The sequence below is a fragment of the Balaenoptera physalus genome (assembly GCF_965194825.1).
Source record: "Balaenoptera physalus genome assembly, chromosome: 5".
NCBI lineage: Eukaryota > Metazoa > Chordata > Mammalia > Artiodactyla > Balaenopteridae > Balaenoptera > Balaenoptera physalus.
In genome coordinates, this window is record NC_138884.1 from 80,243,284 (window position 1) to 80,271,142 (window position 27,859).

A 27,859-nucleotide genomic window follows, 5' to 3' on the forward strand; every position below is an offset into this window, starting at 1 on the left:
CATTTAAATTTTGTATAACTCTACATAAAATCACATAGCCAATATAATTTTTAATATACCTTTTCAGAACTCAAATGCCAATCTGAACATGAGAAAAAGAGCCAATGCCCTGGTTCACTCTGAGTCTGATGTTGGCAACAGAACTGAGGTGGGAAACCATTCGAGCAAGTCTTCCACGGTTGTTCAAGGATCTTCTGAAGCCACACCACAGTCTTACTTAGCTTCCAGTCCAAACCCATTCAGCCAGGCAAATGCAGCTGAAACTATATCTGCCGCAAGAGCAATTCCATTTGCTCCTCCTTCTACTCCTAGTAGAACTGGGTATGTGCCCCGACAAGTTCCAGTTGGATCTGCTTCTACCCGGCATGTGTTTGGATCCAGACTGGAGCGGATTAAGACCACCGTTAATAGCATAGGGGCTTCTGGGAAGTTGTCAGCCACTACCGCTCCCTTGGCTCCACCACCTTCTGGATCTGGCACAAGTAAAATAGACAAATATGCCCGCATTCTCTTTCCAGTAACATTTGGGGCTTTTAATATGGTCTATTGGGTTGTTTACTTATCTAAGGACACTATGGAGAAATCAGAAAGTCTAATGTAATTTTGTTGCTATAGTAGTTTCCTAAAAGATGATGAACTTCATGCAGAATGTCTTTTTAAATGTTTTTAAAGATAAACAGTTGTTCTTCACTAAAATAAAAATTCCATGTAAGTTTTCCATTTAAAACATTCAAGCCAGTCATTGGGAGAGTTAATGAATTCCTCAGTGAAGGGAAAGTGAGCCATCTTTCATTTCAGAAAGATGATTTAAATAGAATCAATTCAACATTCAAATTAGACAGGATACAGACCATCCTGGAAAGTTGGGACAAGAAAAATAGGGCTATTAGGGATCCATGGTGCATATTTATGCATTGAAATTTGAAAACAGACTATGACATTTTCTAATACACACTATGAATATCAACCAGCCACCCTAAATTTCCCAGTGGCACTGCCCTTAATCAGAATTATCGGGTATGATATGCGGTGACCTTTGGAGATCCTCTTCAAGAAAAGGACTTTCCCTGTTAAATGAAACATTTTTTAAAGGAAAATGGAACACAACGAATACTGACCAATAGAGTGAAACCTCTGCTGCAACAAAGACAGAGAGCAGGGAAAACGTGTTCCCTGCCATACGTTGGCCAAACAGGACTTAACAGTCGACTTGAAAATTTGTGCTTTGAGCCAAAGTTTAACTTATTGTATGAATTCCTTTTGATAATAGTTCATTCAGTTATGTATTCTTTCAACATATAGTTATTCAGAGCCTACCACGTTCCAGGCACTATGCTAGACACTGTCTCTCTAGATAAGCTTATTCACGTTTACCTGCAATGTTACTCAAATAGTAGAACAGTCAATGCATGCTAATGAACCATCAACTAGCAGCAGACACTGCATTCTTTAATGGAGGAAATTTATTTAGAGTCTGATGACATATTCAAAATATTTGTTTCTCCTATATTGATAGAGGATACCAAGGGTATTGTTCATATAGCCACTTTTGAGATTAGTACACATTAGCACAACTTCAGCAATTGACTTCAAGGTATAATGAAAATGTGGTACAGATTGTTCTCTAAGTGAAAAGCACTGTGTACCTCAAAGTAGAAATCTGGGCACTGAAAGACCTTATAGATTACCTGTCTCAAATTTGATCAGAATCACAGAATATAATTAGATCAGAATCACAGAATCATCAGAATTAGGAATCCAGTACAAGGCTTTTTAGATGCTTTTCCCAACATAGATCTATATCAACTGGTGAAATGCTAAGCTTCTAGGGAGTTTTTGTGTCCATAGTTCTGTATTTCTGGGCAGTTCTGTGTTTATTTTGGACGGGGGGAGTTTTTGTATGGTTTCATAATGAAGGTGAGTATTTTAAAATTAAAAGAACAACAAAGGACTGGAGTAAAGAAAAAAAATTATAGCCAGGGCGTAGAATACTGCTGACTCTGTTATGCAATTTATCAGGATTTTCATGAGCTGATTTTTCTTTTTCATTAGGTAGGCTTAACAACTTAATTGAATTTCTTGCAGCAGTCCTAGGCCACTAAATCTGGGTCTAGTTTTTTATTGTGTTACTTCCAAGATTTTTCTTCTGTACTTCTCTCTTCCTGATCTAGGGTATGTGAATGAATGTGTTCTGGAAGTTTGGGGAACTTTTTGATAGAAATGGCCACCTTGCAAACAGGATCTCTTATTTTTTAGAAAAGAAATGATATTAATTAATCAGCATTAGTTTTTTAGTTGTTGCATTGCCTTGGAATGGTTGTATATGAGACCTGTAAAATGTGCAAACGCCAAATATTAATTGTGGGTCATATCTGAGAATTCCTTCTTGGCTATGTCTCTAGGTATTTCTTAGAATCATCAATAATTTTAAGGCTGAAGAATACTTTAGAAATCATCCAATCTAAACCCCTCATTTACAAATTGATGCCAGTAATATGAAACCCAGTAAAATGTGTATATATGTATATATTTAATAAAGAGTACTTATACAAAAAAGCTGATAATAAATTATTTCATGGATGTGACTAGATTTCTAGCCTTGAGGACAATGTTTGAAATTGTGGTTGGAAGCTATGATTGGTCTTTATTCCAAAAAAATGACCTTATTTCTTTGGTAAGGAATATACTCCTTGCTTGTCTGTTAGCCTATTCTTAAGAAACAGTTCATTGGCTTCCTTTTTTTAAAAGAAATTCTTCTATAAATTTTTACAGATTTTTAAAGGGATAAAAGTAAATGATTTTAGATTTATAGATCAGTGATACAGATGGATTCACAGTTTTTTCCTTACCTTTGTATTAGAAAAAGATTTTAAAATAAATCAGGTGGCCAAAGAGAAAGGACAAAACTTAACCAAAGATTCTTAATTGTTAATTGGAAGAATAAATTGACCAGTATGTTTAATTATTCGTATGAAAAGAAATTATTTCAATTGCACACAGTGTTAGTAATAAAAATGCATAGTTTGCTTTCCTTAACTCAATTCCATCAAATTAATTCAAAACTAAATTTTTAATTTTGGTCACCGTTTCTCTCTTTTCAGTAACTCAGAGCTGCATTAAATGGAACACTTTTGTGAAGAACCAGTCACTCTTCACTATGAGAAAACTTCACAAGAGTCATTATTAGAGCCTAAGTCCTGGCAATTTGTGAAGAAGAATGGCTGAGAATGATACCTTTGTATGTCTCTATCTTTTAAAGATGAAATTCAGAATTGTTTTCTTTAGTACCAGGATGTATATTCTCGCTTTCAACTCCAAGTTGGCCACTAACTGCTGCATAATAACTTCTAGTTTCCTCCAGGCATGACTAGGGATGATAATATATTTACATGATTAATCCACAGTTGAAAATGACTTGCATTTGTGTATATACAGAGCATTTGAATAATGTGTACTTTAAATTGGACCTCAGAAATCTTGAATTCAAGTTGGCAAAGAGTAGAGTCACCCTTTTTCACAGATGGACATGAATCATAGAGAAGTTAGTGGCAAGGATAAAAGCACTGAGCTGGAATGAACTTTGAAAGGTCATTTTTCAATCATTTTAAAAAATCAAAATTTATGCAAAAATTGATGAGGAACAAAATACCCAAATTTTAAATAAATATGGGATCAGTATTAATAATTTTTCCTTTTGCATCAGGCTCTAATATTACTTGGCATGGCATTGGTATAGATGGTGGAAAAAAGGATGCATGTAATTTTATGACTGTTGATGTGGAGAAAAAAGAGTGATGGCAGGGAAGGCACCACAGAGATATTAACTGAATTTTGTAGAATGACTAGGAGTTCTTGCCCCTCTGCCTACTCCCACAAGCAACAAAAGCACATTTGTACCACCATCTGAAGCTTGAAAAGAGATATAGATTTGGAACTTCAAGGGGAACTCTTACTACAAATAGTTCAGGGTATTGAGAGGGAAGGTGAACGTGGGAAGTGAGAGTTGCTGATGTTGGAAAGACCTGCTGGGGTGGATTAGAGACAGTTTTGTGTAAATTACCTAAGAGATTAGATGTGATCCTGGATTAGTGGCAATTTATTGAAAATCTTGCAGGATAATAAGATGAAAATGAACATGCTATGCTTCTGTTTTAGAGAAATCATTTGATTGCTGTATGAGCTATGGAATGGGGGCCATGAATCTAGAGGTACTACAAAAATTGAGATATCTCATTTTTCTTTTCTCTCTCAATTAATCTTTGCCTTCTAATTCTTTTTTTAATCCCAGTGACTTCATTGTCATTTGTAAAAATGCTATGAGATTGTTAAAAATAAAGATAGGTATTGCAGAAAATTAAAAACAGTCTCAAAATCCCACCATGGAGAAATTGTTAATATTTCATGAGTATCATGCCAGATACTTTTGTATAGATGTTTGTTTTGAAAAGCAGACTGATTGATTAAAAGACAGAATTTTGTAAATTTAGGAGCCAAATATGCCATATATGAATGCTGTTAAATAATTTTAAAGCATTAAATTTACCTTTGTCTAAATTTAAGATAAAAATATAAGGGTAAAACTTAAATTATTGAAATTTTTATAGTGTTTAATCAAAGCAGAAGATTTGATGGACACCATGTCTTTTTATCCCAGATTTCAGTCTTTATTTCAGGAATTATTTTTTTCCTATTATGTGTCTAAATGATTTCTTTCAGAATGTTCTTTTGTTTCCATATCTCCTTATAGTATTCTCTACAATCACTTTTACGTTTTTAAACTTGTTGTCAACTTTTGTCAGCCATAACCCAAGTGAGTTTTCAGTTGTGTTTACTCTGTTTTATAATCTCTAAAATAATTTTCATCTTCATAATGGTTTTCTTCTTTTCCCTTGCTTTCTTGGTCTGTGCCACTTCATTTTTTCATTTCTTTCTGCTTGTTTTTATAATCTCTTTATTCAAATATCTCTTCTTTGAGCTTCTCACTCTCTTAATGAGATCATGTTTATAATTTATTTGAGACTACAGAGAACTATTTATAAAAATTTTTCCTCTGTTTCCTGAAAAAAATTTTTCCCTGGTATGAACTTCATCTGCGTTTCCATTGTGTTTTTGTTCTTTGCCTATGTTCCAGGCTGGTTTCTTTCTATTAATCACTGAATGAAGCCAGCTATTTACTGAACTATAGTGTGGGAAGTGATGGGAGAATGAATCAGATCAGCCCACAGCAGCTATTTAAATTTCAGGTTTCAAGCCCACCTCCCCAAATCTGTTTTATCTTCTGCCCATGGACCATATTATTTCTCTGTTGTTGACATCTGGGTGGTCTATTTGGCTCACAGTATAGAACTCTCAGTTTTACTTTCTCTGTGTTGTTAGTGCTTTAATGGTTATTGCCACTTCTTCCAACTTTCCCACTGTAATGCCAGTAATCCATATCATCCAGCAGGCTGTTTCACAGCTATCAAGTAGAGTCCACTGGCAATTTTTTCTTTACCCCCATATTCTACCATTTGGGAATAAATAACTGGAAACCTATGCTTTTCTCTTGCCTTTTCATACTCCATGTCATGGTGGCTTCAGTCTTTAGAGGACATCTCAGGACCCTAACATTCAGTAAGATCTATATCCTATCAGGATACGTATGCCAGTCAATATTCTTTCTCCTGTGAGTGCAAATGTCTCTTCATTTGAAAGTTATTTATTATCATTTATGGTCAATTACTTGTAATTACAGATATGGTTTTCCTTTTTCTTCCCAATTTTTCATTATTATGCTATTTTTGGAGGGATTTCATAGCAGAGGAGTGAATTATAAATGCTTTTATTTCACCCTTTTAAATTGAATTCATCTATCATTTTTATTTCCATTAGATCAAGGTTGACCAGATTATCTTTTGCTGATATCTTTTACCAACAACCAGAGCTATGTGGTTTTTCCCTTCTGCTTATCAGGTGTCATTGGATTCAGGTATTAAAACTGGATTAAATCTGTGATAATACAGTTGATAGAAAGGACTTCCCTTTGGGAAAGGAAAAGAAACTATAATAATAGAAAATAAATATTTAATATTATTGCAGTTAACCAGTGGCTGACATACTCTTTCTCAGCCGTTTGTATCTGTGAATGGTAGTCTGCATTCCATCTTTGCAGATGTTGGCTGATATAATGGAGCATGTTTCTTGTCATTTTACTATTATGTATACTGTTTCCTAGTTCAAACATACAGTAAATCAGGGCTTTCATTTTTCAAGATACATACAAATTATTGTTGGTTGATGAGGTAAGGCTTTATGATTTTACCAAGTTTCTCTGTAAATTGAATCAAAATCCAAAGTTTTCATTCAGAGCCACGCTCTATGTTATAAGACATTGAATGACCATAGTAAATAAGAAGTTAAATTTTCCCCTGGTTTATCCTTAATGATGAAAACTTAACAATTTTCTGCTAAAAATGTTGAAAACTGAAGAAGAAATATAGTGTTCTGTTTGGATATTCAAGTGGAATATTTCACAAACCAAGGAATAAAAGTTTATCTGCTTGCCCTTTGAATAATTTTAAGTTGTTTGCTTCATTGTACAATTGAAAATATTCCTTATCATGAAAGTAAAGAACAATAATAATACATATTTTATTATATCATAAAACCTAATTTTATCATCCTTTGAGCTTCATTATTCTTGCTCAACCAGAAGAGCAGATAATAAAGTATGATATTTAAACAGTTCAAAATTTGGTAAGAGATACAGGTGTTTTGATTTCATGGGAATACAGTTTTCTTACAAATTACACATTTCTGGAGCTTATAGCAATCACGTTTGCCCCCCTGAAATTGATGATTTTATTCTATGTAAGAGTATTATAAGTTATAATGAGGTAAATTATAATGAGGAGCACATAGTCATTATGATTTTGTTTTGGCAGATTTATTTTGAAAATACGGATATTATCAAATGTTGGTTTAGTATTTTTAAATAATTCATCAGAAAGTGATTTTTTAAATTCTATCTCTTTAAGCAAACTTCCCTTGCTTCTCAAAGTTAAACTTATTACTGGTGGTAATGAACTTCCTTTGCTTCTTAGAAACAAAATTTATACCTGAGCATAGCATGGGAAATAATTCAGGTTTCAACTTCTACTGGAGAAGGAGTATTTAAGGTAATAAGGATTAAAATTTCCATAAAATTTGATCACAGATACTTATATTTTAAGGTACATATATTGGAGCTAAACTCTGGAATCACTAAAATACAAACATTGTATCTATCTAATGCAATTTTTCTATTTCAATTTAAAACAATAAACATAAATATCTTTGGAATATTTGGGGAGCTTAAGAACTTTTTTTTCTGCATAGAAATATCCTTCCTTTAAATTGGTCACAGTATCGTTTCTGACATAATATTTCACGTTTGAAGCCCTGTTTTTACTTACCTTTAATTCCCTGCATGACCAATACCACCATCTAAGTTGTAGTTTTGCGAAATTCTCATGGTTGGGAAATTTCTTTGTGGGTGACGTGGATGAAGAAAATTTATAAGGCCCATGAGATCTAATGTGACACAATAAGAGCCTTTATGTGGTTTTGATTAATTAAAAGGGTATCAATTGTGTGTGTATTTTATATATATATATATATATATATATATACACAAAATTTCTTTTCTGATGAGTCAAAATGAATAAAGTATAGCTATCTATGACTTAATACTAACTTGTGAAACCAAAGTTCTGAGAAACTGAAGAATGCTAACTTATAAAAATATGTGAGCTTATGTTTTTAAATATCTAGCTCAGAATATTAGTGTAATTATTTTGATGAGATGAAGCACTTTGAATATTTCTGATGGTCTTTAATGAAAATTTTGTTTTTGTTTTTTTAATATTTTATAATGTACCATGAAACATTTTTAATGTAACCTTTCTTGTTCTAAAACAATGGTTTTCTGAAGAAAAATTCAGCTTTTTGATTTATATCTTTAAAAAATAGAACATACCTGAGAGAAAAAAAGTTGACCACAGATTTTCCACAACACACACACACATGTCTGTGTATGATGCACACCAATAAATTACATAGTGTAAGTAGTTTCCTTTTTTGTTGTTCACTTTTACGATATATTAATTAAGTCCCTTCATACTTAATTGTATTTGTTCAGTTAAACATGATTCTTGTTATGGACTGAAAGTTAGTGTCCCTCCAACATGCATATGTTGAAACCCCACCCCACCACGTGATGGTATTAGGACATGGGGTTTTAGGAGATAATTAGGATTAGATGAGGTCATAAGGGTAGAGCCCTCAAGAATGTGATTAGTACCCTTATAAGAGTCAGGAGAGCTTGCTTCTTCTCTCTGCTCTCTGCTACATGAAGATACAATAAAAAGCTGGCAGTCTGCAACCTGAAAGAACCCAACCATGCTGGCACCCTGATCATGGACTTCAAGCATACACACTGTGAGAAATACATTTCTGTTCTTTAAGCCACCCAGCCTATGGTATTTTGTTATGGCAGCCTGAACTGACTAAGGCAATTCCCTACTCTTTTTTTTTTTAATTTTTTAATTTAATTTTATTTTATTATTTATACAGCAGCTTCTTATCAGTTATCTATTTTATACATATTAGTGTATATATGTCAATCCCAATCTCCCAATTCATCCCAGCACCACCACCCCCCCCCCCCCCGCCACTTTCCCCCCTTGGTGTCCATACATGTTCTCTACATCTCTAGATGTTCTCTACATCTGTGTCTCTATTTCTGCCCTGCAAACCAGTTCATCTGTACCCTTTTTCTAGGTTCCACATATATGTGTTAATATATGATATTTGTTTTTCTCTTTCTGACTTACTTCACTCTGTATGACAGTCTCTAGGTCCATCCATGTCTCACAAATGACCCAATTTCATTCCTTTTTATGGCTGAGTAATATTCCATCGTATATATGTGCCACAACTTCTTTATCCATTGATCTGTCGATGGGCATTTAGGTTGCATCCATGACCTGGCTATTGTAAATAGTGCTGCAATGAACATTGGGGTGCATGTGTCTTTTTGAATTATGGTTTTCTCTGGGTATATGCCCAGTAGTGTGATTGCTGGGTCATATGGTAATTCTATTTTTAGTTTTTTAAGGAACCTCCATACTGTTCTCCATAGTGGCTGTATCAATTTACATTCCCACCAACAGTGCAAGAGGGTTCCCTTCTCTCCACACCCTCTGCAGCATTTGTTTGTAGATTTTCTGATGATGCCCATTCTAACTGGTGTGAGGTGATACCTCATTGTAGTTTTGATTTGCATTTCTCTAATGATTAGTGATGCTGAGCAGCTCTTCATGTGCTTCTTGGCCAACTGTATGTCTTCTTTGGAGAAATGTCTGTTTAGGTCTTCTGCCCATTTTTGAATGGGGTTGTTTGTTTTTTAAATATTGAGCTTCATGAGCTGTTTATATATTTTGGAGATTAATCCTTTGTCCATCGATTCATTTGCAAATATTTTCTCCCATTCTGAGGGCTGTCTTTTCGTCTTGTTTGTAGTTTCCTTTGTTTTGCAAAAGCTTTTAAGTTTCATTAGGTCCCATTTGTTTATTTTTGTTTTTATTTCCATTACTCTAGGAGGTGAATCAAAAAAGATCTTGCTGTGATTTATGTCAAAGAGTGTTCTTCCTATGTTTTCCTCTAAGAGTATTATAGTGTCTGGTCTTACATTTAGGTCTCTAATCGATTTTGAGTTTATTTTTGTGTTTGGTGTTAAGGAGTGTTCTAATTTCATTCTTTTACATGTAGCTGTCCAGTTTTCCTAGCACCACTTATTGAAGAGACTGTCTTTTCTCCATTGTATATCCTTGCCTCCTTTGTCATAGATTAGTTGATCCTAGGTGCGTGGGTTTATCTCTGGGCTTTCTATCCTGTTCCAGTTATCTATATTTCTGTTTTGGTGCCAGTACCATATTGTCGATGACTGCAGGTTTGTAGTATAGTCTGAAGTCAGGGAGTCTGATTCTTCCAGCTCCATTCTTTCCCTTCAACACTGCTTTGGCTATTTGGGGTCTTTTGTATCTCCATACAAATTTTAAGATTTTTTTTTCTACTTCTGTTAAAAAAATGCCACTGGTAATTTCATAGGGATTACACTGAATCTGTAGATTGCTTTGGGTAGTATAGTCATTTTCACAGTATTGATTCTTCCAATCCAAGAACATGGTATATCTCTCTGTTTGTGTCATCTTTGGTTTCTTTCATCAGTGTCTTATAGTTTTCTGAGTACAGGTATTTTACCTCCTTAGGTAGGTATATTCCTAGGTATTTTATTCTTTTTGTTGCGGTGGTGAATGGGATTGTTCCCTTAATTTCTCCTTCTGGTCTTTCATTGTTAGTGTATAGGAATGCAAGAGATTTCTGTGCATTAGTTTTGTATCCTGCAACTTTACCAAATTCGTTGATTAGCTCTAGTAGTTTTCTGGTGGCATCTTTAGGTTTCTCTATGTATAGTATCATGTCATCTGCAAACGGTGACAGTTTTACTTCTTCTTTTCCAATTTGGATTCTTTTTATTTCTTTTTCTTCTCTGATTGCCATGGCTAGGACTTCCAAAACTATGTTGAATAATAGTGGTGAGAGTAGACATCCTTGTCTTGTTCCTGATCTTAGAGGAAATGCTTTCAGTTTTTCACCATTGAGAATGATGTTTCCTGTGGGTTTGTCGTATATAGCCTTTACTATGTTGACGTCGGTTCCCTCTATGCTCACTTTCTGGAGAGTTTTTATCATAAACGGGTGTTGAATTTTGTGAAAAGCTTTTTCTGCATCTATTGAGATGATCATATGGTTTTTATTCTTCAATTTGTTAATATGGTGTATCACATTGATTGATTTGCGTATATTGAAGAATCCTTGCATCCCTAGGATAAATCCCACTTGATCATAGTGTATGATGCTTTTAATGTGTTGTTGCATTCTGTTTGCTAGTATTTTGTTGAGGATTTTTGCATCTATATTCATCAGTGATATTGGTCTGTAATTTTCTTTTTTTGTAGTATCTTTGTCTGGTTTTCGTATCAGGGTGATGGTGGCCTCATCGAATGAGTTTGGGAGTGTTCCTTCCTTTGCAATTTTTTGGAAGAGTTTGAGAAGGATGGGTGTGAGCTCTTCTCTAAATGTTTGATAGAATTCACCTGTGAAGCCATCTGGTCCTGGACTTTTGTTTGTTGGAAGATTTTTAATCACAGTTTCAATTTCATTGCTTGTGATTGGTCTGTTCATATTTTCTGTTTCTTCCTGCTTCTGTCTTGGAAGGTTGTACCTTTCTAAGAATTTGTCCATTTCTTCCAGGTTGTCCATTTTATTGGCATAGAGTTGCTTGTAGTAGTCTCTTAGGATGCTTTGTATTTCTGTGGTGTCCACTGTAGTTTCTCCTTTCTCATTTCTAATTGTATTGATTTGAATCCTCTCCTTCTTGATGAGTCTGGCTAAAGGTTTATCAATTTTGTTTATCTTCTCAAAGAACCAGCTTTTCATTGTATTGATCTTTGCTATTGTTTTCTTTGTTTCTATTTCATTTATTTCTGCTCTGATCTTTATGATTTCTTTCCTTCTACTAACTTTGGGTTTGTTTGTTCTTCTTTCTCTAGTTCCTTTAGGTGTAAGGTTAGAGTGTTTATCTGAGAGTTTTCTTGTTTCTTGAAGTAGGCTTCTATTGCTATAAACTGCTGTCTTAGAAATACTTTTGCTGCATCCCGTAGGTTTTGGATCATCGTGTTTTCATTGTAATTTGTCTCTAGGTATTTTTTGATTTCCTCTTTGATTTCTTCAGTGATCCCTTGATTATTTAGTAACGTATTGTTTAGCCTCCATGTGTTTCTATTTTTTACAGTTTTTTCCTGTAATTGATATCTCATAGCATTGTGATAAGAAAAGATGCTTGATACAATTTCAATTTTCTTAAATTTACCGAGGCTTGATTTGTGACCCAAGATGTGATCTATCCTGGAGAATGTCCTGTGTGTACTTGAGAAGAAAGTGTAATGTGCTGTTTTTGGATGGAATGTCCTATAAATATCAATTACATCTACCTGGTCTATTGTGTCATTTAAAGCTTGTGTTTCCTTATTTATTTTCATTTTGGATGATCTGTCCATTGGTGTAAGTGAGGTGTTAAAGTCCCCCACTATTATTGTGTTACTGTCAATTTCCTCTTTTATAGCTGTTAGCAGTTGCCTTATGTGTTGTGGTGCTTCTATGTTGGGTGCATATATATTTATAGCTGTTATGTCTTCTTCTTGGATCGATCCCTTGATCATTATGTAATGTCCTTCCTTGTCTCTTGTAACATTCTTCATTTTAAAGTCTATTTTATCTGATATGAGTATTGCTTCTCCGGCTTTCTTTTGATTTCCATTTGCATGGAATATCTTGTTCCATCCTCTCACTTTCAGTCTGTATGTGTCCCTAGATCTGAAGTGGGTCTCTGGTAGACAGCATATATATGGGTCTTGTTTTTGTATCCATTCAGTGAGCCTGTGTCTTTTGGTTGGAGCATTTAATCCATGCACGTTTAAGGTAATTATTGATATGTATATTCCTATTACCAGTTTCTTAATTGTTATGGGTTTGTTTTTGTAAGTCCTTTTCTTGTCTTGTGTTTCCCACTTAGAGAAGTTCCTTTAGGATTTGTTGTTGAGCTGGTTTGGTGGTGCTGAGTTTTGTTAGCTTTTCTTGTCTGTAAAGCTTTTGATTTCTCTGCCGAATCTGAATGAGATTCTTGCCGGGTAGAGTAATCTTGGTTGTAGGTTTTTCCCTTTCATCACTTTAAATATATCATGCCACTTCCTTCTGGCTTGTAGAGTTTCTGCTGAGAGATCACCTGTTAACCTCATGGGAGTTCCCTTGTATGTTATTTGTTGTTTTCCCTTGTTGCTTTCAGTAATTTTTCTTTGCCTTTAATTTTTGCCAATTTGATTACTATGTGTCTTGGCATGTTTCTCCTTGGGTTTATCCTGCCTGGGACTCCCTGTGCTTCCTGGACTTGGGTGTCTATTTCCTTTCCCATGTTAGGGAAGTTTTCGGCTATAATCTCTTCAAATATTTTCTCTGGTCCTTTCTCTCTCTCTTCTCCTTCTGGGACCCCTATAATGCAAATGTTGTTGCGTTTAATGTTGTCCCAGAAGTCTCTTAGGCTGTCTTCATTTCTTTTCATTCTTTTTTCTTTATTCTGTTCCACAGCAGTGAATTCCACCATTCTGTCTTCCAGGTCACTTATCCATTCTTCTGCCTCAGTTATTCTGCTATTGATTCCTTCTAGTGTATTTTTAATTTTAGTTATTGTATTGTTCATCTCTGTTTGTTTGTTCTTAATTTCTTCTAGGTGTTTGTTCTTTAATTCTTCTAGGTCTTTGTTAAACATTTCTTGCATCTTCTCAATCTTTGCCTCCATTCTTTCTCTGAGGTCCTGCATCATCTTCAGTATCATTATTCTGAATTCTTTTTCTGGAAGGTTGCCTATCTCCACTTCATTTAGTTGTTTTTCTGGGGTTTTATCTTGTTCCTTCATCTGGTACAAAGTCCTCTGCCTTTTCATTTTGTCTATCTTCCTGTGAATGTGGTTTCTTTCCACAGCCTGCAGAATTGTATGGCAATTCCCTACTCTTATGCGAATATTTTTATTAAATTTTCAATATTTAAAGTATATAGCCCCTTTATTGTGTAGTGATTTGTGCTTTTTTTTTTTTAATTTCTGAAAGTCTCATTGATCACCAGATCCTATTTCCAACTGAACTGAATACTAGTTAGAAAGTACCTGCCTTTTTTTGTCAGTATTGATAATAGAGAGGTGTAGCTAATGTAGAAGAAAGTTGAAGTCAACATCAAACAAAGCTATTCTCAAACACAAGCATGAATAGAGAGGTAAGAAAAATAAGTTAATGGAACTTATAGAGGTATTATGACTTTTCAAATCGGATGACATCAATTATTTAAATTATCCTAGTTTCATTTGTTTTAAACTTCTATGAATAATTTCTACATAGCTCATATTTAAACATTAATTTTCTTTCTAATTTGTAGCAGAAGCTCAATGCTGCCCACTTGGTTATGAGAATAAACCCTGGGCTGTTTCAGTAATTGTGAACTTGCTTACAATGTTACCTAATCTGTATTATCATCCTCTCTGCATTTTGAAAATTAATCACTCTCCTGAGGTACATTATATGATATTCTTGCTATTATATTCTAGTATGTTTTCTTGATGTCAAATATGCATCTGTCATGTGAATTCTTAAATGTTATCCCTCTCATTTTATTCTGTAGGATATAAATAATGTCATTCATTTAACCTTGTTTGGATTATGTTCTCATTTAAAAACTCTTCAGTAACATTCATCAACCTGGTATTCTAGACAAACGAATTCAGGAATCTGTATCATTACCATTAAGATAATTGCTAATCAGTGCTATGTTTTATTAAGTAAAACCCATATGTCTGCTTGTAGAATATTATTGTCAAGATGTGCCATGTGCATTTATCAGTTGAAAACTAAACAGATTGATACATGTGTACTCTTAACAGAGGGAGATATCTCAGTTGGCATTTATTCCAGCACTCTGATACATTTCCATTTCTTCCTTCGGTCTCCTGCATTTTGCCTCCACACTCACTAGTGTAAACTTATGGTGCCAAAACTCCTTCCCTTATAGTTTGTGGTGTTCCTACCAGTGTCATGGAGAGAAAGTAATGAAAAACCCTGTCTTCTCCTGAATGCAAAATGGAAAGGGTAAAGTCATCATTCTATTTTTGTGTATTTTCAAGTGCATAATTTTCTAACCAATCCATCATATAATATATAATACTCCCCCATAAATGAGAACAATACATTCTGACTCATAAGTAAGGCTCAGTCTAATGTTTCTTTTAGCAGAAAAGCAAATGTGAGGGGAAAAGGTATTGCTTTTTATTTAGGAAAAGGAAGCATTGTGAATAGAATAATACCTTCTGGCCACTCTAAGAATAAACCATAGAATTGAAAATGCCCTGTAGAGACTGTGCTAACTGAATTATTCTAATACATCCTTCAAAGAGCAGATCTAAAATGATGGCATGCATGATAAAGGTTGAGTGATATGTAATCCATTTTTCATTACACAATTACTCCTTGCATTTCTGCTCAAGTGGTGGCCTTATTTAAGCTCCTTGATCTCGCATCTCCAGCCCCACCCATTCTACATACTGATGTCAGAATATTTCGGTTCATTTTACACTTACCTTTAAGTCTCTATTGGTTGGTTCTCCATCACCTTTGGAATAAAATATTAATCCTGACCATTACATTCAGGGCCCAACACAACCCAACTTTGATGTCACCTTCATCCCCTCTTTCCACCTCTTCTACCATCTAGCAACCCAGGACAACATGAAATTCTCTGAACACATGCATGACTGTACATTTGTGTCTTTTCAACCTATATTCTTTGCCGTGATTGCCTTTCTTCTACTCGTCTTGTTGACGAACTCCTATAAATCGCAGCACTAATATCCCCACTCACTGAGTGCATTTCTGATTCTCATTAGTAGAATTAACTCCTGGCATTTCCCCATTTTTCCTACATCTATTTTTGTAGTAACTTTCATATGAAATTATGATTATTTGATAACATTTGTTTTTTTTCTGTGAAGTGACTATATTTGGATAATCATTGAAGGGACTATGCTCCCTGATCACAAGTTCAGTTTTATCTTGTAAGTTTAACAAGATTAAAATTAATATGTCCATTGCCTTATAACAAACTGAGGATCATAGCATAGTGCTTGGCTGTTTATAGGTTTAGTTTATTTTATAAATTGAATTTAGTTGACTGCTAAAGAGGACAGTATGCCAACAATAGCTTTCACTTTATTTATACTTTTTGATAAAATAATATGTAATTATTTAAAAGAAGTAGGATAAACAAATTCCTTCATACAATTCCAATTTAAGATTGTGTACTGTGATGAAAACACCCATTTTTTAATGTGGAAAGGTCCCCCCCCCACAGTTTTATTGAGATATAATTGGCATACAGCACTGTTTAAGTTTAAGGTGTACAGCAGCATAATGATGACTTACATACATCATGAAATCATTATCACAATAATTTTAGTGAACATCCATCATCTCATATAGATATAAAACTGAGGAAATAGAAAAAAAGTATTTTTCCTTGTGATGAAAATTCTTAGGATGTACTCTGTTAACAACTTTCATCAATAACATACAGCACTGTTAATTATATTTATTATGTTCTACATTACATCCCCAGTACTTATTCACCTTACTTATCTTATACCTAGTTTGTACCTTTTGACTGCTTTCATCCAATTCTCCCTCCACCTCACTCCCCACTCCTGATAACCACAAATTTGCTCTCTTTTTCTATGAGTTTATTTGTTTGTTTTGAAGTATAATTGACCTATAATGTATGTTAGTTGCTGTTATACAACATAGTGATTCGATATTTCTATACATTTCAAAATGGTCACTAAGTCTGGTTATGTCATCATACAAACATATTACAAAGTTATTGACTATATTTCCCATACTGTACATTTCATACCCATGACTCATTTATTTTGCAGCTGGAAAGTTTGTACCTTTTAATGTTCCTCACTTATTTCTTTTCTCCCCCCATGTCTCTCCCCTCTGACAACCACCTATTTGTTCTCTGTATCTATAACTCTTTCTGTTTTGTTATGTTTGTTTGTTTTGTCATTCAGAATCCACATATAAATGAAATCATATAGTATTTGTCTTTCTCTGTCTGACTTATTTCACTTAGCATAATACCTTCTAGGTCCCTCCATGTTGTCCCCAATGGCAAGATTTTATTCTTTTTTATGATTTATGGCTCAGTAATATTCCATTGTGTGTGTGTGTGTGTGTATGTGTATATATCTTCTTAATCCATTTGTTTATTGATGGGCATTTAGGTTGCTTCTAAATCCATTTGTTTATTGATGGGCATGTAGATTGCTTCCATGTCTTGGCTATTGTAAACAGTGCTGCAGTGAACGTAGGGGTGTATATATCTTTTCTAACTATTATTTTCATGTCTTTGGATAAATACCCAGGAGTGGAATTGCTGGATCATATGGTCATTCTGTTTTTATTTTTTTGAGGAATCTCCATACTGTTTTCCATAGCGGCTGTACCAATTTACATTCCATCTAACAGTGCAGGAAGGTTCCCTTTTTTCCACATCGTAGCCAACACTTATTATCTGTTGTCTTTTTGATAATAGTCATTCTGACAGGTGTGAGGTGGTATCTCAGTGTGGTTTTGATTTGCATATCCCTGATGATTAGTGATGCTGAGCATCTTTTCATGTGCCTGTTGGCCATCTGTATGTCTTGTTTGGAAAAATGTCTATTCAAATCCTTTGCCCAGTTTTTAATGCAGTTGTTTTTTTTATTTTTATTTTTATTTTTTATTTTTTATTTTTTATTTTTTTGCAGTTGTTTTTTTGATGTTAAGTTGTATGAGTTCTTTGTATATTTTGGAGATTAACCCTTTATTGGATATAGTATTTGCAGATATTTTCTCCCATTCAGTAGGTGGCCTTTTTGTTTTGTTGGTGGTTTCTTTCACTGTGCTAAAACTTTTTAATTTGATGTAGTTCCATTTGCTTCTTTTTGTTTTTGTTTCCCTTGACTGAGGAGACAAATCCAAAAAACTATTACTAAGACTGATGTCAAAGAGCTTACTGCCTATGTTTTCTTCTAGAAGTTTTATGGTTTCAGGTCTTACAGTTAAGTCTTTAATCCAGTTTAAATTTATTTTTGTGCATGATGTGAGAGAGTAGTCCAGTTTGGACAGCTACGTGCAAAAGAATCAAAACAACCATTTTAAAATGCTCTTAACTAAAGGTATTATCCTGATTCTATAATTATAATTCTGACATTTAGTTGGTAACAATTGGACAGAGACTCAGACCTGTGTATTTCAAAGTTGTTGTCGGGTTGTATGTTTTTACTAATTAATAAATATAGCTTTACTGTTCTTGACTGTCTTTTCCCCACTTGCCACTTGGTAAGAGCATATTTATAGAAAACAAAAAGGATCAGCTTCACGCTAATGTCATGGTTGAAAACTTTTTATATCCCCTGAGAACTTTTGTTTGCCATTTAACTGTTCATTTGTGATTCTTTGACAATAATCATTCTTTGAGTTAAAGTCATGCCTTACTCGGACAATACAAATTGTTTTGCAATAAATGTTCTGATAAGTAACTATAGGTTAGAATCGGTACACTGGTTTTAGAAGTAGAACATTGACATTACATTGTCATTCTATGAAAACCTTACTTTAGTGCATTGCTCATGGTGTGTACCAAACTCCTTCCTATAGTGAGAGTAGGAAGAGAAAAATGGTATCAAGGAGATAAGAGAGTGAGGAAAATTAAAAACAGTGGTAAGAAGTATGTTGAAAGAAGTTCCACAATAGTTTTTAAAGTTGGCCAGGAGTAGAATGAAAAGAAATACATTACAAAGAAGGGATGCCGTTCTACCACTTTTAGATCGGTTTTCAAATCTTGTACAGTTAAAAGTTAACCTTGTTCCACAACAATAAGTTGGAGAAGACAGAATGAGAAGAGTCTTTTTCAATTAATATAATGTGATACATATTCAAGCTTGCTGCTGTTCTTATTTCTGAATTGTTTGTGCAGAAACGTAGGTGTTTAGTGGTGTGGACACAATCATAGGTGTTTAGTGCTGTGGATACCATTTTTGTTGCTGATCTAGTGTTGGTTGGTTTTGTGGATATAAATGCAAAAATAAATCAGTAATTTCTCCTACCTGATGGCAAGAAATGACTTTCTTAGAATACAAATTGATCTTTATATTATTATGTAAGAATAATTTAAAGATAGAAAAGAAACTGTGGAAATAAAAACAGAGTAAGGGAAGAAATACTCTGAGGATATGAGGTACATAAAAGCAAAATTAACACTTTTAATTTAAAAAGTGATCTGTTGTATTCCTTGTGTCAACATGCCTTCATCTTTGGGAATTCTAACTGCTCCTGGCTATGAACGCTTCAAGAACAGACTACATGTGATCTAGTATTTTATTTTACTTTCAATGTTTCAGTATTACTCTTAAGACTACATGATGTACATATGGATGAGAGCTTATATAGCCTTGATTTTTATTCACTTGTTTTTCTCATTTGAGGGAAGAAGCATGTCTGGTACTATGTAAGTAATGGAAACATATGTATATGATATAGATATATTTTTGTATTAATATTAATGCTTTTACTTTTAAATTTATAGTGTCTTCATAGTTTATATACATCTTGCCATCTGATATGTTGAAGCTGAAATTATTTTCAATGAGTTCAATGCATGCTGGCATAAATTATTAGGCAGGCACGCACACACACATACACAAACACACAATATTGTAAATGAGAGACTACAAACTGAGATATGTAAGGTGACAATATACTACCTAGAGGTAGGTTAACATAGTGCTGGTCTAGGGGCTCTAGGTTCATATATCACTTAGTAGTGTGTGACGTTAGGCGTATTATTTAATCTCACTGCTGTTTAGTTTTCTCATCAGTCAAATAAGGATAATTACCTCAAGAGTGATTTTGATGTTTAAATGAGTCGATTCATATGAATATGTTTTGAAAAGTACCTGGCTCATAGTTAAATGCTCAATAAATGATGGGTTTTATTCCCAGTTATCAATTGAGATTTAATGAACTTCCCCAACACATTTGGTGGCTTAAAACCATAATTTGTTATTTTTCTTTGTTGTTCTCTTGGCTCAACTGAGTGGTTCTCACTTGGAGTCTCTCATGGAGTTGCAGTCAAATGGCAGGTGAGGATGGAGTCATGGGAACTTTTTTTTACTCACAGGCCTGATGCATGGACTGAGAGGCCTACAGTCGTGGCTATTTGAGGACTTCTCTCCGTATGTGGCTACCTTGTGCCTTCCCATGGCATGGCAGTCTCATAAGTCACATTTCATACAGGGCAGCTAGCTTTCCCCAGAGCAAGCATTCAGTGATAGGAAGTGGAAGCAGCAAGTCTATTAATGTCCATCCTACAAACTGGCACAAATATGGCACTTGTGCCACATTCTATAGATCAAAAGAGAGTCCTCTCAGATTCAACAAGAGGGGACTCAGACCTTACCTCTCAATGGGAAGAGTGTCAAACAGTTGCAGGCAACTTTAGTCTGTCACGCATATTAACATTATTCAGTGGCCTATTTAATGAATACCAATGTTTCATTACTTCTTGGCAGTTGATAACCTCTGTGGAATTTAGATACATTTGCCCTAGATTCTCCACACTGAGATATTTTAAAAAACACAGTATTTGGATAATTATATTTATAATCAGTACAGAATTTCAGCCTATGAAAAAATAACCTCAGCCTTATTCCCCTTTGACCTGTGTTATTTGGTGTGCTGTTGTGTGCACTGCCATTACCTAATAGCCAAAAATCAGTCCAGAGGACAGGACGTAGAGGAAGAAACATTTGTCCTTCAATAAAATCCATAGAGGATACATATCTCTACACTTATAGCACATGGAACAAGATTGTGAAGAGAATCACACATGTTGCTCTCAGCAGGGTGTAAAAATTAGAGGTCATTCAGGTTCCAGGGAAAAGAATTACCAGGGCAGAGTGGCTTCTTCCTAAACCTTTGCTAAAAATGGCAGTACAATTAAGGAAAGGGACTCCAAGCTTTGGGATTGTGACGTGGAGATATAGCCTTCTACTGCTGTTATACCATCCCCTTAACCATCCCTTAATTTAGCTAATTGACTCCAGACCTTAGTGAGCTGGCAGTTGAGCCAGTTAAGTGGCAATTTGAAACAAGGAAATTTTTAAATTAGTTTTTGAAGTGCAGTATCACAAATTTAGACAAGCATTTCATATGATCTAGATAAATGGAGATGTCAGTTCTGTCAGATAACCTGCAAAGTATTAGTTATAAAGAAAATAAAAACAAAAACTTGCCAGGAAGCATAGAGTCTCTCAAGAAATTGTGTGTGGATGGTCAAGCTGTAAGGCTGTGTAGCTTGGTATCATAGACTAAACACATCTTATAAGAACTAATATAGTTAGATAATTATTCTAAACTTGAATCATTTCTTGACCAAGACATTATTTTATGACATTTTCTCCTGAATTCCATTGTTTGTTTCATTTTGTATCCTATTGAAATCATACAATTGCAGTATGATGGTTGTAGAATCACAGCACAGCAATTAAAAATCAATTTCCAAGTAAATTAATTTATTCACTTGGATTTCTTAAACACCTTGAAGTGTATGCATATATAGAAATGAACACTTCTTAAAATTCCCTTTTACGTCCCATCCATTTCCCCATATTCCACAGTTATTCCCTTATCCCTGCCTCCAAAACTCTCCATAAATGCCTCCCCAAGACCTATATCATGCACTTCTCATCTGTTTTACCCTTACTGTTTTCCATCTAGCTCTCTAGTTGAATTCTTCCTCATATTCCATTATGAAGAAAAGAACCAATCTGGCAATTGACAAGATTTTCCTTAGAGATTTCCAATCACTCCTTCTCCCCAACATGGATTTCTTAGTGGGATCTATACTGAGAAGTGGGGAGGGGCGGTCGGTATTCAGAGATAGAGGAGAGAGAGTTATGGGAAAAGAAGAGAGGCAAGCATAGTGTGCCACTTCTCACTTCTGAGATTCAGCTCTATGATTGGACAAAACAAAATCTGTGTAGTTAGAAATAACTATCAAGGGAGGGAAGTAAACAAAATATATGTAGTTTGTTTAGAGAAGATCTTCTCAAATGGGACTCACTTCCACTCCTTATCTGGAGAGTTCTGAAGGTGTCAGGCTCACAGAAGCATGCCACACCAAAGAATGTATAGCCTATTTCTTGGCATCTTGTCAAATATAGTATTTATCCCAGATTTTTAATTTTTGATGAAAAATAGTATTTACATTTGTATTAAAATAAGTCAGGGTGGATTTGTTAGCTCTTGACCTTATTCTTTTGGCTTCTGTCATGATCTCATTTAGAAATGTGTGAAACATGTATAATAAACAAAATTCTGATGTTAACACATGGTCAAACCTCAAAGACAACCCAACAGCAGATTGTCTCTGGTTCTGATCTTTCCAGACCCAACATAACCAAGATCTTTCTCTTAAGAACATTATGGAAGACATTCACTAATAAAGCAATCTGGTCTGGGACACTAGCAGCTCAGGACAGCTAGGAAAGCTTGGTCAGGGTGAGCAAACTATCTGATGCTGTTCTCCTTACCATCCAGTTGGGGTACCATCCAGCTGTGGCCTGGTTCATGCACAGGTCTTTGAGAGGCAGGGGGCCTCCCTAAGATACCAAAAGGTGGGCTCAGTGGAACACTACAGATAAGGGTACCCAAAATATGCCTGCGCAGCTGAGGCTAACTTATACTACTCTTGAGCTCAGACATAGCAAGCTGAATTTTCTTATAGCTGTTCTGTCATTTACTATATACTATAAATACATAAGTATTTTATTGTTCAGTAAAACTTAAATTTTGCAATAAGCCTTTTCATGAGCAATGAGATTGAAAAAAAGGAAATTGCATGTTTAATGAGATTTTAGATACTAAATTTCTGTTTTTAAGTGAGTTGATAAATAATAAGTACACAGAATATGTGACTCTGTGTCATCCACCATGAGAACATTAGTGATATCACTATGAAAACCGGAAGACATAGACTTGCAGAAGAATCATCAGCATCTACTTCAAAGGTTAGTAGTTATTTTAAGAAGAGTGTACTGGAAGATAAGAAATTAACACACACATGGCTGCAGAGGGTACATCTACATATAACATTGTGAAATAGACATTTTCCTTTAGAGTAAATGACTATTCATCTAGTTAGTTTTTCTTATTTTTAATCCCCAATTTTCTAGTGCATGTAGTTTGAGACATTGGCTGTTACATAAGGCCAGTTTTATATTGTTGCTGTCAGATGCTTCAAGAAGAAAATAAGTTAAATAACTTCCCATGCTTTTTTTTTTTCCCTTTCAGCTCATGGAATCACATTACAACTTGAAAATTCATTCCTCAGAAGTAAAATGTCTGCTATTTTTGTGAATGTTATTTTGTATTAAGTTAAAAGGATTATATTTAAAATAAAGTTACTTACAGTAATATGAATTTAAATTCGGCAGGGCATAAGGTCACAGTAAAAAATAAAAATTCTTGTTGAGAAATGTATGCAGTGACTACATTTGCAAAATTGCCTGTGGTGTGTACATAATTCATAAATGCATTCAAACTGCAATTGACTTATAAACTGTAATTGTCAAACTTCACAAATATTGTTATAATGCATACAGACATACCTCGTCTTATTGTGTTTCACGTCATTGCGTTTTGTAGAGGTTTGTGGCAAATTGGAGGTTTGTGGCCAATCTCTTTGGGGCAAGTCTAGTGGAGCCATTTTTCCAAGAACATCTGATCACTTCATGTCTCTGTGTCACATTTTGGTAATTCTTGGAATATTTCAAAGTTTTCATTTTATTTTACTTGTTATGGTGATCTGGGATTAGTGATCTTTGATGTTACTTCTATGACTTGCTGAAGGCTCAGATGATGGTTAGCATTTTTTAGCAATAAAATATTTTTAAATTAAGGAATATACATTGTTTTTTAAAAATATAATGCTATCGTACTTTTAACAGACTACAGTATAGTGTAAACATAACTTTTATATGCACTGGGAAACCAAAAATTTTGTGCAACTTGATTGATTTCGATATTTGCTTTATTGCGGTGGTCTGGAACTGAACCCACAATATCTCCGAGGTATGCCTGTATATAGTTGGCCGTCAGTATCTGCGGGTTCCACATCCACAGATTCAACTAAACACAGACTGAAAATATTTGAAAAAAAAAATTCTAGAAAGTTCCAAAAAGCAAAACTTAAATTTGCAATGCACGGGCAACTATTTAAATAGCATTTACATTGTTTTTGATATCATAAGTAATCTAGAGATGATTTAAAGTATATGGGAGAATGTGCATATGTTAGGCTATATGCATATATGATGGCATTTTATATAAGGAACTAGAGCATCCATGAATTTTGGTATTCTTTGGGGGTAGAGGGGTCCTTGGAACCAATTCCCCATAGATACCAAGGTACTACTGTATATAACAATTTGATGAACCAAACTACAAAACTCTTTGTGATAAAACCAGAATTGAGTACCAAAAATAGAAAAAAAAAAAAAGACTCAAACATAATAGCATATGTTTTTTCTCTTTGGTTGCTCCTAAATAGAATTTTATGAATATTTAATTCTTTACAAATACATTTTGTAAATAAATTTCAGTGGTCTACAGAGCTACTCAATTTTTTATAAACAAAATTTACAAAATTTTGTTGCATTGTTTTAAAATCATTTAGAAATTTTAATTAAACAAATAAAAATTGTGCTAATAAAATTCAGGTTTTGAAGATTTTGTAGACTGCAGTTACTGAAAAAAAGTTTGTGACACAAGGAAGACATTTAAATTTACCTCTACAAAATCAAGGAATAACCTAAACAAGTTCAAGCGGATTTTAAATTCTGTATAATATTGTTGCAGGAAGGGGAACCCCTTCCAGGGCCTGAGAGTGGGCTCTTGTCTAACACTCAGAAATGAATTATTCGAGGAGACACACATGCTGACAAAGCAAGAGACTTTATTGGGAAGGGGCACCCGGTCAGAGGGCAGGACGGTAAGAGAACCCAGGAGGACGGCTCTGTCACATGGCTCGCAGTCTCAGGTTTTATGGTGATGGTATTAGTTTCCGGTTATCTCTGGCCAATCTTTCTGACTCAGGGTCCTTCCTGGTGGCACGCGCATCGCTCAGTCAAGAGAGATTCCAGCGAGAAGGATTCTGGGAGGTTGATAGGACATATGGACTGGCATCTCCTCTCTCCTTTTGACCTGTCCTGAATTCTTCTGGTTGGTGGTAGCTTGTTAGTTCTGCATTCCTTACCGGGACCTCATGCCGTGATTACTATGGTGCCTGGCCAGGGCTTGGCGGTTTCAGTCAGTGGTTCCCCTAACATTCTGAGATTTAATTTTGAAATTCTCTAATTGTTCCTTAGGATATTTTAACCCATGTGAAGAATCTTTTGATGGAGCTCCTGTTATAACAGGATAAATTCACGTTCTTAGAGAAATAAAATGAACTTTAAAAGGCTTTCCAATTTGCAGCATCTAAATTTGGCAAAACCTTCAAAAGGATCATAAATAATGGAAAACTTATTTTATGAAGCTTGTGTCCTACGAATGTTTGCTGAAGATTGTTACTTGGAGTAGAGGCAGAAAGACAGTACTTGGGAAAATATTTGGACTGAAAAATTTACATATTTTAAGAAAAAACAGGAATGAGATTTTGTTTAGCATAATTTCTCTGAGTTTTTCTTAATTTAAAGTATTATCATCCACAGTGAAGAGGAAAGATGTCAAAATTTCCTATATATCAACCATAAAATACATATTTGAGAAGACTGTAGGCAATTAAAAAAAATTTTTTTTTTAAAATAATCTCAGCTTTGGTTTGTTTGTTTGTTTATTTATTTATAGCTGCGTTGGATCCCCGCCGCTGCACGCGGGCCCTCTCCAGCTGCGGCGAGCGGGGGCCACTCTTCGTTGCGGCGCGCAGGCCTCTCACTGAGGTGGCCCCTCCCGCCGCGGAGCATGGGCTCCAGGCGCGGGCTTCAGTAGCTGCGGCTCGCGGGCTCCAGAGCGCAGGCTCAGCAGCCGCGGCGCACGGGCCCAGCTGCTCCGCGGCACGTGGGATACCGCCGGACCAGGGCTCGAGCCCGTGTCCCCTGCATTGGCAGGCGGACTCCCAACCACTGCGCCACCACGGAAGCCCTAAAAAATTTAAAAACAATAACACCGTATTAAAAATGTATTCTTCAGAAAAATATTAGTGACTATTACAGGCAATAAAGGCTGAAACACTAATTAAAATACATTAATATGTGTGAAGAATTATCATTCTGTTATTTTTAATGTTCATATAATAATGAAGACATTTTAAAGTTTTGCTTAAATATAGCTGCTTTAATTTTTAGAAATAATTTTATTTTACAAAATGAATTTTGAATTGCCCTCTGTATAAATCCATCAGTATAAAATCTCAAAATTTTATAATTTTAATTTTATTGCCCCCTTTCACTTTCAAGGGTCATAGTTTGGAAAACATTATATGGTTACCATAATTAACAACCTGGCGTGTTTAGGAGAGGTCAGATACACTACAAGACTTGTAGCTCACTCTCCGTACAGGCAAAGTTCCCTTGCGGCCCAGTGGGATTAAGATGTAACAGAAAGAAAGAAACAGTGAGTTTGCCAAAAGATTGCTGTGATATGGAAGGAAAAGATTCCCCCCGGAGAGACTATGCATTATGTAGAGGAACGGGAACACCTGTCCCAATGCTGTTTCCTTCACTGTGGAGGGACATATATGAGAACAGCACGCCTAAAGCTTCTCCGTCTTTTTACTTCTTCCCGTGGAGCCGGCAATCAGCTATCTGATTGGTCAGTTTTGAAAGAGAACGTCTGCGTGTGTGACCCGCCCCTTCCTTTCCTCTTAGGGAGGAGCGGTCTCTAGAAAGTGCCCACTTTACTCCGCCCCCCGGCACGCAGTAAAGTTGACAGGTGCGGAATTTGCCTGTGCGCCATCTTGCCGTTGGCTGCTGTCCGTGACGTAGTTGGTAAGTCTGTCTAATTCTGGAGTTTAGTATCAGCAAACCTGCCGTTATGAGCCAGAGTCTTCGCTAACATTTATAAGGAAATAGTTTGGTTTTCCTGCTGCGTTATTTTCTTTTTTTTTTTTTTCCATTTCTCTCTGGGTAAAAGAGAGACGTTACCCGCATGACCCTCCTCCACCCCAACATCTAGGATATAGAGTGGGGATAGAGAGAAAACGAAAAAAGAGGAATTCTCTGCTGTAGAGTGTTTATGGAGTAAAACTTTGGGCATGCTTATGGCATGGCTGGAGTGGGAGGTGTTAAACTTGGACAGTTTTGGACTAGGCGCTGACCACATATATTCAGCTGTAGTGGGTTGTTGCAGTTTGTGGCGATTTTGTTGACAAGAGAGTGGCCGGTTTTATATAAGCAAACACCCATTTCTGTGGAGGCAAGTCTGCAGGCTCTGGGCTGTAAGCAAAGGCAGGCAAGCTTTGATAGGCTCAGCAAGCAAAATCTGACCGGTACCGCTGAGATATCCTTTTTAAATGCATCCTAGCCAAATAGTTGCTGCTGCTTGACCATAAATTCTGCATACCTGATTTTTTCTAAGGAGCCTTGTCTGAGACAAGGGTTTAATTATAGAGTCTTTTCATGTAGTGGCCTTTTTTAGGTCTCAAAGTGTTTCTACTATATCCAGCGGTATCTGCAGGACGTGTTTAGTGCCCGGCTTAGGTTGGTGACAGAGAAAGTCTGCTGAAATTCTGATTATCTTTTATATATATATATTTTAAGATTTATTTATTATTTATTTATTTAGGCTACGTCGGGTCTTAGTTGAGGCACGCGGGATCTTTCGCTGCGGTGCGTGGCCTCTTCGTGCACGGGCTTCTCTCTAGTTGTGGCGTGTGGATTTTCTCTTTCTCTAGTCGTGGCGCGCTGGCTCCAGGGTGCGTGGGCTCTGTAGTTGTGGCTCGGGGGCTTAGTTGCCCTGTGGCATGTGGAATCTTAATTCCCTGACCAGGGATCAAACCCAAGTCCTCTTTATTGGAAGGTGGATTCTTTACCATTGGACCACTGGGTAAGTCCCCCTTTTATATTGTTTTGAGTCTCCTT

General features: G+C 35.4%; 1 protein-coding gene across 2 annotated transcripts in view; it reads left to right on the top strand.

Annotated features, from left to right (window-relative positions):
- The window catches only part of GABRA4 (gamma-aminobutyric acid type A receptor subunit alpha4), a 179,807-nt gene that overhangs the window by 64,321 nt on the left and 87,627 nt on the right, over positions 1-27,859 (top strand). The window contains exon 9 of one of the 2 annotated variants that reach the window (XM_082462484.1): positions 68-26,767. The exons of the other annotated variant lie outside the window; for it this stretch is intronic. Within the exon in view, the coding sequence (XP_082318610.1) occupies positions 68-601 (534 nt within the window). The 3' untranslated portion in view covers positions 602-26,767. The remainder of the gene's footprint in view (positions 1-67; positions 26,768-27,859) is intronic. 2 annotated transcript variants of the gene reach the window in all.